At 42.1% G+C, this 12,489-nt stretch overlaps 1 protein-coding gene across 11 annotated transcripts in view; it reads left to right on the forward strand.

Moving 5' to 3' along the window:
* spo11 (SPO11 initiator of meiotic double stranded breaks) overlaps nucleotides 1-12,489 on the forward strand; it is a 175,046-nt gene that overhangs the window by 126,827 nt on the left and 35,730 nt on the right. For 10 of the 11 annotated variants that reach the window (XM_083521234.1, XM_083521232.1, XM_083521235.1 and 7 more), the window contains 2 exons: nucleotides 2,369-2,385; nucleotides 2,470-2,590. In XM_083521234.1, the coding sequence (XP_083377360.1) occupies nucleotides 2,369-2,385; nucleotides 2,470-2,590 (138 nt within the window). Of the gene's footprint in view, nucleotides 1-2,368; nucleotides 2,386-2,469; nucleotides 2,591-3,058; nucleotides 6,162-12,489 lie in introns of those variants that run through there. The other variant, XM_083521229.1, reaches the window with a different exon arrangement.

The following is a 12,489-nucleotide window of genomic DNA, read 5'->3' on the forward strand; positions in this document are numbered from 1 at the left end:
ACAATGTATGATTTTTTTAACTATTTATTTGTATGATACAGCTGCAAATAAGTATTTGAACACCTGAGAAAGTCAATGTTAATATTTGTTTGCAATTACAGAGGTCAAACGTTTCCTGTAGTTTTTCACCAGGTTTGCAAACACTGCAGGAGGGATTTTGGCCAACTCCTCCACACAGATCTTCTCCCTCCTTTGGATTCTCTATTGGGTTCAGGTCTGGAGACTGGCTAGGCCACGCCAGAACCTTGATATGCTTCTTACAGAGCCACTCCTTGGTTATCCTGGCTGTGTGCTTCGGGTCATTGTCATGTTGGAAGACCCAGCCTCGACCCATCTTTAATGCTCTAACTGAGGGAAGAAGGTTGTTCCCCAAAATCTCGCAATGCATGGCCCCGGTCATCCTCTCCTTAATACAGTGCAGTCGCCCTGTCCCATGTGCAGAAAAACACCCCCAAAGCATGATCCTACCACCCCCATGCTTCACAGTAGGGATGGTGTTCTTGGGATGGTACTCATCATTCTTCTTCCTCCAAACATGTTTAGTGGAATTATGATCCAAAAGTTCTATTTTGGTCTCATCTGACCACATGACTTTCTCCCATGACTCCTCTGGATCATCCAAATGGTCATTGGCAAACTTAAGACGTGCCTGGACATGTGCTGGTTTAAGCAGGGGAACCTTCCGTGCCATGCATGATTTCAAACCATGACGTCTTAGTGTATTACCAACAGTAACCTTGACAACGGTGGTCCCAGCTCTTTTCAGGTCATTGACCAGCTCCTCACGTGTAGTTCTGGGCTGATTTCTCACCTTCCTTAGGATCATTGAGACCCCACGAGGTGAGATCTTGCATGGAGCCCCAGTCCGAGGGAGATTGACAGTCATGTTTAGCTTCTTCCATTTTCTAATGATTGCTCCAACAGTGGACCTTTTTTCACCAAGCTGCTTGGCAATTTTCCCGTAGCCCTTCCCAGCCTTGTGGAGGTGTACAATTTTGTCTCTAGTGTCTTTGGACAGCTCTTTGGTCTTGGCCATGTTATTAGTTGGATTCTTACTGATTGTATGGGGTGGACAGGTGTCTTTATGCAGCTAACGACCTCAAACAGGTGCATCTAATTTAGGATAATAAATGTAGTGGAGGTGGACATTTTAAAGGCAGACTATCAGGTCTTTGAGGGGCAGAATTCTAGCTGATAGACAGGTGTTCAAATACTTATTTGCAGCTGTATCATACAAATAAATAGTTATTTGACAGCGTGGCATTACAGCGTGGCATTACAGAGAGAGAGGCATTTCACATATGGAGGGTGAATAACATTTTACCAAAGCAAGAAAATCAGTTAAGACAACTCCAAACCTCTACACCACAACCGCAACTGTGCCACGTACATAATCTGGAGCAGTTCAGAATCAATATTTGTCTAATAACATTACAAAAACATAAAGCAATTTAAATAAAATACAACCTACTCACCAAAGATGCATACTTACAATTTGCACCGCCCCTCAGAGGCTGTGCCAGTGGTACCACTCGTATTCACTGGTCTGGAAGCGGCAAACAAACCCTTTAGCTGAGGCAAGCTAGCTAGCTAGCTTCGGGGTTGGACGACCTCTTCTCAAAATGTATTTTTAAGTATGTCCGAGACCAAATCAATTTATCTTCCTCTGTAGGCAGAAAAAAGTCTAACTCAGATGTATTAATGTGTGCAGAGTGCTACAGACATGTTTTGCCAGTGGAACTTGGCTGCAACAGTTTCCCTCTGACCAACCAATCAGAGGGTGAAAAAATGCTGGCACGATTCGGGGCCAGCTAGCGAATTTGAAATCTGATTGGTTAAAGAAACAGACCCATTGATAATATTCTCTGTGGTAAAAAAGCCAGCAGTACAGACTTTGAAGGCCATGGGCGAATTAGATTGACATGGCAGCACATAGAGGCTGAAATCTGATTGGACAAAAAATCAAACGTCTACATACATGTACTGGAAGCAGTGCAGCCAAAAGAAACACTATGAAATTAAGAGAATAAACCGTTGGAAAAAATGTATACAATTTCATGAAACAAATTTGAGAATTTAGGTTGCAAATGTAGGTCAGTGCTTCTGATTGTGTTTTGGCCAGCAGGTCAGTGGCAGGCATGACCGCCTGCCACTGAAAAAATAGGACCCCTTAAAACAGAAATGAACATAGCAGTTTGTTAGGGGGATCTCTGACAATAATGATGTCATTTTAGTTTCTAATATTAATTTATTCTCAATTAATATTCATATTTTTTATATTGTAAGTTTTATAACAAGGTTTTCTATGTTGAAATTACTGTAACATAAAACAGTCTGACTAACTTATGTCTCTTAATTTATTTTGCAGCAAGACAGATTATCAAGGTATGTAGAGTATTCATGTACTTGCAATTATTTTGTATTATTTGCTGTTACTAAAAATTCACAAAAAGTTTTTGCCTTTACCAGGGGTGATGCCAGTGAAGTGGAAAGCACTTTGGAAACACTCAGTCAAACCACCTACTCCCCAAATAAAGAACTGGATTCTCTAAATAAGACAACTGACTCTGCCACCAAGGACTACAAGAAGGTCAATGAGCAGTACTTACTTTTTTGTGCTCTTGCATTTATAGAATGTAATTAAGGATAAAAATAAAACAAAAAAAGGAAGGCTAGATAAAGAAAAAATATTAACAAAAAATATAAACTATATAAAATATATGACAATATATGTGAAAATAAATGTATATACATAGATGCGTATGGTACATATTGACAGAACAAATTAAAGTGATTTAGTGATTGTCCTTAAAGTGTCCATGTGCAGTATGGTGTGGTATACAGTGGCACTGTGATGTGCAAGTCCAGAGTTAAAGTGACAGTCCAGAGTTAAAGTGACATAGTGCAAAAATGTTTTGCAAAAAAACAACAAATACAAAAACCAAAAGTCAGGATAGAGAGAGAAGTCCAGTACTAGATCCTGGGTGTTTCCTGGTTTAAACTTTAAATGGCCTACGGGAGGAAGCTTCTCCTCATTCTCTCTGTGTTTGCTTTTAAGGTGCGGAAGCACTTCCCTGAACGCAACAAAGAAAAGAGCCCATTGTTGGGATGGCTGAGGTCCTTCACAATCTTCCTGGCCCTGGTCTGGCACCACGTGCTGTAGATGTCCTGCAGGTCAGGCAGCTTGGTGTGGATGGTACGTTTCAGCTGACCGCACCACCCTCTGGAGGGCTCGCCTGTCCTGCATGGTGCTGTTCCCAAACCAGGAAGTGATGCTACCCGTCAGAACACTCTCAATTGTGCAGGTGTAGAAAGTGTTTAGGACCTGAGAGGGTAGTTTAAAGTCCCTTAAACGTCTCAGATAGTACAGCACCAGGGTGTTGATTTGACAGGACCAAGACAGGTCTTGTGTAATGTGAACACCTAGGTACCGGAAACTGTCCACTCTCTCCACTGGGGTCCTGTTGTTTAGCGGTTCATATGACCGCTCCTGCTTCGTGCTGAAGTCCACTATCAACTTCTTAGTCTTGCTGATGTTAAGGAGAAGATTGTTCTCCTGGCACCATCTCTCCAGGTTTTTAGTCTCCTGTAGGTAGGTCGTTGTTGGAGATCAGGCCCACCACAAACAGTGTTGTCAGCAAACTTGATGATGGTGGTGGAGTTGGAAGTGGACACATATTTAAGTGGTCATATTTGTACAGTAAATACAGCAGGGGGCTCAGAACACAACCCTGGGGCGCTCCAGTGCTGAGAGTGAGGGTGGATGAGGTGTGTTTGCCCACCCGTACGGCTTGTGGTCTGTCTGTCAAGAAGTTAGAGATCCATTGACACAGCAGCAGGCTGAGTCCCAGTCCCTCCAACTTAGATGTGAGCATGGAGGGAATTATGGTGTTGAACGCTGAACTGTAGATCACAAACAGCATTTTGACATAAATCCCTTTTCTGCAGTCCAGGTGGCACATCATAGTCTGGAGAAGATGAGCAATGGCGTCCTCAGTAGAGCGGTTCTGGTGGTATGCAAACTGTAGAGGATCCAGTGTGTCTGGTAGTGATGCAGTGATGAAGTCTCTGACCAGTCTTTCAAAGCACTTCATCACTACTGAGGTCAGGGATACAGGGTGGTAGTCGTTAAGGCAGGCAGGCTGGGGTTTCTTCAGGACAGGAACAATGGTGGACTGTTTGAAGCATGAGGGGACAACAGACTGTTCCAGTTAGAGTGAGAGTTCTATCTTAGTGAACACCAGTGCTAGCTGGTCAGCACAGGCTTTTAGAACCCGACCTGTGATTCCATCTGGTCCTGCTGCATTCCTGGTATTCACTCATCTTGAATGCCCTCCTCATATTATCTGAGATGGTGAACGTGTTTACCTCTCCGGCTCTCTCAGTGTGTATGCTGTTTGTGCCACTAGCGCCGCTAGCGTGGTTAGCTGCAGCCTTGAAGTGAGCTTAAAAGATGTTTAGCTTGTCTGCCAAAGAAGCGTCCGCATTCCCCATTCTAGAAGATGGTGTTCAATAGTCTGTGATGTTTCTTAGTCCCTGCCACAGGCTCCTAGAGCCACCATGTTGGAACTGTGACTCTAGTTTCCTCCCGTATCGCTCTGTGCACACTCTCGCAGACTTCAATTCAATTCAATTTAAACAATGAACATTGTCTCAAAGCAGCTTTACACAGATAATGTGGTAATAAAAAATTCAGAAGTTCTTTGTAAGTGTAAGTTTGTCCCTGATGAGCAAGCCGGTGGCAATTTGTCCTAAGATGCAGCCTTGTACTCGTCCATTTCCCCATGTTGTAGGCAGCGGAGCGGGATCTCAGAGCATCGCGGATGGTTTTATCCGCTCACGGTTTCTAGTTGGGAAAAGTTCTGATGATGGTTTTCTGCACCGTATCATCTGCTAGTTTCCCAATGAATCCCACAACCACTTCCGTAAACATGTTGACGTCATCAGAGCTGTGCCTGAACATGTCTCAGTCTGCATCATCTAAAGCTTGCTGCAGAGCGGCCACCGATTGGTCAGTTCAGCATGTGACCTCCCTCTGAACCAGGGCTTCCTGTTTCAGCCTTTCTTTGTACGGCTGGATTGCGTGGTCCGGTACCACTGGGTTCAGCCATGTCTCGGTGAAGCAAAGAAGTTTGCAGTCCCAAATGGCCCTCTGGAACTTGACCCTTGCCCTGAGGTTGTCGAGCTTGTTTTCCAGTGACTGGCCGTTGACTAACTGGATACTAGGTAAGGGAGCTCGGTGTGCGTGTGCTCTCTGATGCCAGCTCGTTTCACTCATGGACGCTGGTACAGGTCGCATTCTTTGTTCATTGCTCAGCCAGCATGGGTTTGGGTTTAAAAACTGTACACCAATAGATTTAAGAGTGACTCTGTTATATCTAATGATGACCATCTTGTATAAATAAAACGGTATCTATGTAAATAAAAATATAGAGTAAACAAAAAGACAAAGCATAGCCAGAGCAGTTTGCGATGGCAGCCGACCTCACCGGCACCATCTTGGAACATCCGGTTTTCACATATGCCAGCTTGTCTGGAAACTGGGGTCAGAGTGCAGGGTCAGCTATGGTATGGCACCCCTGGAGCAGATAGGGCTAAGTGCCTTACTCAAGGGCTCAACAGTGGCAGCTTGGCAGTGCCAGGGCTTGAACTCCTGACCTTATGATCAGTAACCCAGAGCCTTAACTACTGGACCACCACTGTTTGGTTACTGTTTGGTCAAATACTTTCACTCAATCGAATACAAATGAATTTATATATAATATTTATTTGTTATAATTGGTTTGATATTATTTCTCTGTTGAAATCTTCTGCTTCTTCTTTAGACATCTACCATTAGGCATTGCCACAGCGGATCATCCGTCACCATACCCCTCTGTCCTTTACATCTGCCTCTTTCAAACCAGCTACCCGCATGTCTTCCATCACCACATTCATAAACCTCATCTTTGGTCTTCCTCTTTTTCTCCTTCCTGGTGGCTCCATCCTCAGCATTCTCCTACCGATATTCCCCATGTCCATCCTCTGCACATATTTAAACAATCTCAATCGCGCCTCCATCACCTTGTCTCCAAAATGTCCTACATGCGCTGTCCCTCTAATAAACACGTTTCTAATCCTGTCCATCCTCATCCTCAGCTCAACATCTTCAGCTCTGCTACCTCCAGCTCAAATATTCTCAAAGCAACTAATGCGTCTGTGGTGCTCTTCCTCGGCATGAAACCATACTGTTGCTTACAGATGGTCAACTCTTCTCTTTCCCATATATTTATAGTGTGACTGATCAATTTTATTCCCCTGTAGTTATTGCAGGTCTGCACATTTCCCTTATTCTTAAAGATCGATACCAGCACACTCCTTTGCCTTTTCTCAGGCATCCTCTCCCCTTCCAAAATATTGTTAACCAATCTTGTTAAAAACTCCACTGCCATCTCTCCTAAACATCTTCATGCTTCTACCTGTATGTCATCTGGTCCAATTGACATTCCACTCTTTACCCTCTTAATCGCTGCTCTCACTTCCTACTTACTAATCCTATCCACTTTCTGCTTCACTATCTCCACACCATCCAACCTTTCTCTCATTTTCCTTATTCATCAGCTGCTCAAAATACTCCCACCATCTTCCCAACATACTCTCTTCACTAGTCAACACATTTCCCTCTCCATCCTTTATTGCTCACATCCTTTCCAGCTCAGTTCCTCTGCCTGGCCAATAGTTATAAATCCTTTTCTCCTTCCCTAGTGTCCAACTTCTCATACAACTCCTCGTATGCCTTTTCCTTGGCTTTTGCCACATCCCTTTTAACCTGCTGCCACAATACCTTGTACTCCTGCCTACTTTTCTCATCACTCTGCCGATCCCAATTGTATTTTACCAACCTTTTTCTCCTTAAGCTTTCCTGCACTTCCTCATTCCACCACCATGTATTTGTCTTCTTTCTATTTCCAGAAGTCTCACTAAGCACCTTTCTAGCTGTCTCCCTTATCACTTCTGCAATAGTTGCCCAATCATCCAGCACCTCTTCACCACCACCAAGCCCCTGTCTGACCACTTCCCTGACTCTCATACTACAGTCTTCCTCCTTCAATTTCCATTATCTTATTCTTCTTTCAGTTCTCTCTCTCCTCCTCTTCTTCTTCAGCTTCAAAACCATCCAAGAGACCACACTCGATGCTGTCTAGCTACACTGTCCCTTGCCAACACCTTACAGTCTCCAATCTCCTTCAGGTTGCATCTCCTACATAGAACATAATCCACCTGTGTGCACCTTCCTCTACTCTTATACATCACCCTATGATCCTCCTTCTTCCTAAAATAAGTATTTACCACTGTTATTTCCATCTTTGTATCTACTTCCAGCTGCCCTTCCACATTCCTCTACTTAAGACCATACTTACCCATCACCTCCTCATCACCTCTGTTCCCTTTACCTACATGCCCATAAACGTCTGCCCCAATCACCAATCACCAATCTACTCCTCCATCTTACAACCCACTTGTGGAGCATAGCCACTGATAACATTTATCATCACCCCTTTAACTTCCAGCCCAGTGGGGCTGGGTAAAAAAGAGAGAACAAGAGAGGTCAGTGAGGTCTCCAGAGTCACAAACAGATCTACCTAGGCTCTGTAATATCTCTGCCAAATCTGCTCCACCACCTCTGGGATGTGGATGGCTCTCAGTGAGAGGGGTCTCCCCTGGGACCACAGGAGGATCCAGCGTGCCAGCCTGTACAGGGGCGAGATCAGAGACCCCCCTGGAGGTTAATGTACAAGACCACCGATGTGTTGTCCACACAGACTTGCACGTGGTAACCTCTCAGGTCTCGGAGGAAGTGTTTGAGTGCCATAAGCACAGCCATCATCTCCAGGCAGTTTATATGCCATGAACGATGTAACGCGGATCGGCCACTCATGACCACTCCCCACACCGTGAGGGATGCGTCTGTCGTTAGCATTACGCAACTGTAGCGAATGGAAGAGAAGAGGGAAAACCAATTGATAAAGATAAAATGAGTATATAGTTTGAATAACAGTTTGCCCGCATTCTCCACCATTATATGTAGCGAAAGGGAGACAAGAGGGAAAACCAATTGATAAAGAAAAAATGAGTATATAGTTTGAATAACAGTTTGCCCGCATTCTCCACCATTATATTTAGCGAATGGGAGAGAAGAGGAAAAAACAATTGATAAAGATAAAATGAGTATATAGATTGAATAACAGTTTTCCCGCATTCTCCACCATTATATGTAGCGAATTTAGCTCGCAAAGAAAAATATAAGCAATTATAACGGGTTATAGTTACTCCTAAATATTTAAATTAAGTTGAATTGACGGTAATGGAATTAATGTTACACTTATTTGGTCTGTTTCGTCCGAGTATAATCTTTATTAATTCTATAAAAGAGGTATCTCCCCGGCCAAGAAAGACGCAACCCCCCCTTTACTTTATACCATACAATCTTAAAGCATGTAGTTCAGATCGAATGTTGCAGGAACCTTAAAATGTGAGCGGCACTCAGAGACAATCACTTGTGAAAAATTATGGCGTTTAATGAATGAGACAAACACAACATAGAACTAACTACACAAACAAACAAAAGAAGTAAAGAAAACAAGAATGAAAGTAAAAATAAACAAAAGTTAATATTAGGAAAAGGAGGAAGAGAAAGGAAAAGAGGAAAGGAAAGAAAGAAAGGAAAGGAATGGCAAGATTAAGCTTCAAAATTAATCACACCCTAACTGAGAAATCGTCACAGAAATTTAAATTCACCTTAAGATTCAATAAAGGGGTTCACACTTAAATACGCATCTAAATTGGTTGGTAAAACGGTTACTTGCATTGGCTTGTTGCACAAGAGTCCGGATGCGACAAAGAGATCTTTGAAGAGTCAGTTAGAATGGAGCCAGATGTTCTTCCAGGTTCTCCTGAAGATCAGAGCAGTTGTTTTTCTTGAAAAGTGAAGCTTGCCGGAAGATCTTGGAGGAAGAGAGAGTCGTTTTTAAGCTGTTCCGAATGTCTGACCCTCTTGGCCTTTGGGCCCTCGGGCCCTTCCCTCGAGCGAGTTGACTTGACCTGGCTGACTGACTTTAAGATAAATCTTGCTGGAAAATCTCAAAAAGTATTTGAGATCTCGTCCCGAAGAGTCGCTGCTGGGCTGTTCTAAGCGTCTGACTCTCCAGGGAGTCAGACGCTCCCTGGAGAGTCTGACTTTCCATTTTGAAGGGAGAAACTCCCTTTGTTCATGCATTTGTGGCCATGGTTTCTGGGTTATACTTGCTTTGGAGAACTTAAAGTTTTATCCAAAGTGTATTAAGACAGTATGGTACATTTCCTGATTAAATAAAATGCACCATTGTTTGCAAAATAAGGAATAGACCATTTTGATGATCATACCAGTTAACATTTAACATACTACAACCCCTGGCAAAAAGTATGGAATCACCCCTCTCAGAAGATGTTCATTCAAATGTTTAATTGTGTAGAAAAAAAAACCAAGCACATATATGCCACAAAACAATTTTCACTCAACAATCCAAACTTCTGGCTGTATAAAACACTTTTAAAAAAAACAAAGAAAGATAACTATAGTCAATTACAACTGTTTTTACAGATCAAACAGAGGAATAAAATATGGAATCACACAAATCTGAGGAAAATTATATGGAATCACCAAATAAAAACACTACTAGTACTTTGTTGCACCACCTCTGGCTAGTATAACAGCTTGAATTCTCTGAATCATGGCTTTAACTAATGACAAACAGTATACTTCATCAATCTGTCTCCAGCTTTGTCTTATTGCAGTTGCCAGATCAGCCTTGCAGGTTGGAGCCTTGTCGTGGACCATTTTCTTTCATTTACACCACAGAATTTCATTTGGATTGAGGTCCGGACTATTTGCAGGCCAGGCCATTGACACTATATGTCTTTCCTGTAGGAATGTTTTCACAGATTTTGCCCTATGGCATGATGCATTATCATCCTGAAAAATTATGCTACCATCACAAAACATCCTTTCAATTGATGGAATAAGAAAAGTGTCCAAAATCTCAACATAAACTTGTGCATTTATAGAAGATGTATTGACTGTCATCTCTCCTATACCTTTACCTGACATACAACCCCATATCATTAATGATTGTGGAAATTTGCATGTTTTCTTCAGGCAGTTGTCTTTATAAATTTCATTGGAACGGCACCAAACAAAAGTTCCAGCATCATCACCCTGCCCAATGCAGATTCGTGATTCATCACTGAATATAACTCATCCAGTCATCCACAGTCCAAGATTGTCTTTCTTTAGCCCAATGAAACCTATTTTTTTTTCTTTTTAGATGTTAATGATGGTTTCGTTTGGCTTTTCTGTATGTAAATCCCATTTCTTTTAGGCGATTTCTTACAGTCCGGACACAGACATTGACTTCACTTTTTTCCCATTTGTTCCTCATTTGTTTTGTTGTGCATTTTCTGTTTTTAAGGCATATTGCTTTAAGTTTTCTGTCTTGGCACTTTGATCTCTTTCTTGGTGTACCAGTACGCTTCCCTTTTACAACCTTTCCATTTGATTTGTACTTGGTCCAGATTTTAGACACAGCTGACTGGGAACAACCAACATCTTTTGCAACATTCCGTGAAGATTTACCTTTTTCGAGAAGTTTGATGATCCTCTCCTTTGTTTCAACTGACATCTCTCGTGTTGGAGCCATGAGTTTTGTCAATCATCTTGGTTCAACACATCACTAATGTGTGCAAGCACTCTTTTTTAACTGCAGACTAATTAGCAGTTGTAATCAAATACAGGTGTTTGTTTTAGAAATGCAAAGTGCATGGTGATTCCATATAATTTTCCTCAGATTTGTGTGATTCCATATTTTTTTCCTCTGTTTGATCTGTAAAAACAGTTGTAATTGACTATAGTTATATTTCTTAGTTTTTTTTTTTTTTTTTAAGTGTTTTATACAGCCAGAAGTTTGGACTGTTGAGTGAAAATATGTGCTTGTTTTTTTTTCTACACAATTAAACATTTGAATTAACATCTTCTGAGAGGGGTGATTCCATACTTTTTGCCAGGGGTTGTATTAACATACCAGTATTTAAGGTATAACTTTGTTAATACAATGTTATATTCAGGTATATAAGATGCACCCTTGTTAGGAAAATAATGAGAAGATAATTTTATGTCAACTTTGACATCAAGCCTTAAAAAAAAAGACAGCGTTAAAACAGATGTACAACGTACCGGGACCAGTATTTAAGGTATAAGTTATGTTAATACAACATTATATTCTGGTTTATACAATGCACCCTTGTTTGAAAAGAAAGAATAAAGAGAAGATAATTTTAAATAAACTTTAAAATAAAAAAAAGAGACAACATTAAAAGAGAGGTATATTACTAAACCTTTTAGAGTGTAACTATTATTGAGTGTGTTGAGAAGATAGAGGGAGTTTTTTGAGCAGCTGATGAATGAGAAAAATGAAAAAAGAGAAGGTTGGATGATGTGGAGATGGTGAAGCAGGAAGTGAATATGACTAGTATGGAGGAAGTGAGAGCAGCTATTAAGGGGATGAAAAGTGGAAAGTTGGTTGGACCCGATGACATACCAGTAGAAGCATGGAGGTGTTTAGGAGAGATGGCGGTGGAGTTTTTAACAAGATTGGTTAACAAAATTTGGGAAGGTGAGAGGATGCCTGAGTAATGGAAAAGGAGTGTGCTAGTACCAGTTTTTAAGAATAAGAGAGATGTGCAGACCTGCAGTAAATACAGGGGAATAAAGTTGATCAGTCACACCATAAACACACGGATGTGTGGAAAGTGAGTGGGGGCCGGTGCTAGGCTAAAGGCTAACCCTAGCCTGCTCTACCAGTTATCCTGCTAGCAAATGTCTGCTCTTTGGACAATAAATTGTACTACATTAGACTCCAGCACCTTTCTTGGCTTGAGTACAGACACTGCTGCGTCTTTGTTTTCATGGAGACGTGGCAGAGCAAAAGAACTCTGGACACTGGCATTCAACTAGCCACATTTCATAGCAACAGAAATGCAGCTCTGCGGTAAGACTCGCGGCAGCAGACTGTATGTCTACATCAACATGGAATGGTGTAAGACTCTGTCCTTGCATTTTGAACCAGTTTGAAAGCAGATGCGAACCTGGCCAGCAGGATCCATCTCCAAGACTGTCCAAGTAGGCTCCACCCAGAAGCTGTGGATACCTATTAAATACTAGAGACTCCGCCTTCGGAGAGGCAAAGCATGCACACGGCAAGAGAACCCACAGCCACGTCCAGGACAATGGAGACAACCGGCACATGTGGCAGTGTCAGCCCACTTGAGCACTTCCAGCATTGCCGCCTCAATCACCGAGGAAACGCCCCCTCCCAACCAGCTGCACCGAAATGGCGTCTATTTTCCTAACAGTTATTAGGAGGCCAGAATCCTCCAGACAGTGCCAGATTGTCTTTAGGCTTGCCCTGATCGCTC

The sequence above is a fragment of the Silurus aristotelis genome (assembly GCF_946808225.1).
Source record: "Silurus aristotelis genome assembly, chromosome: 19".
NCBI classification, from domain to species: Eukaryota; Metazoa; Chordata; class Actinopteri; order Siluriformes; family Siluridae; genus Silurus; species Silurus aristotelis.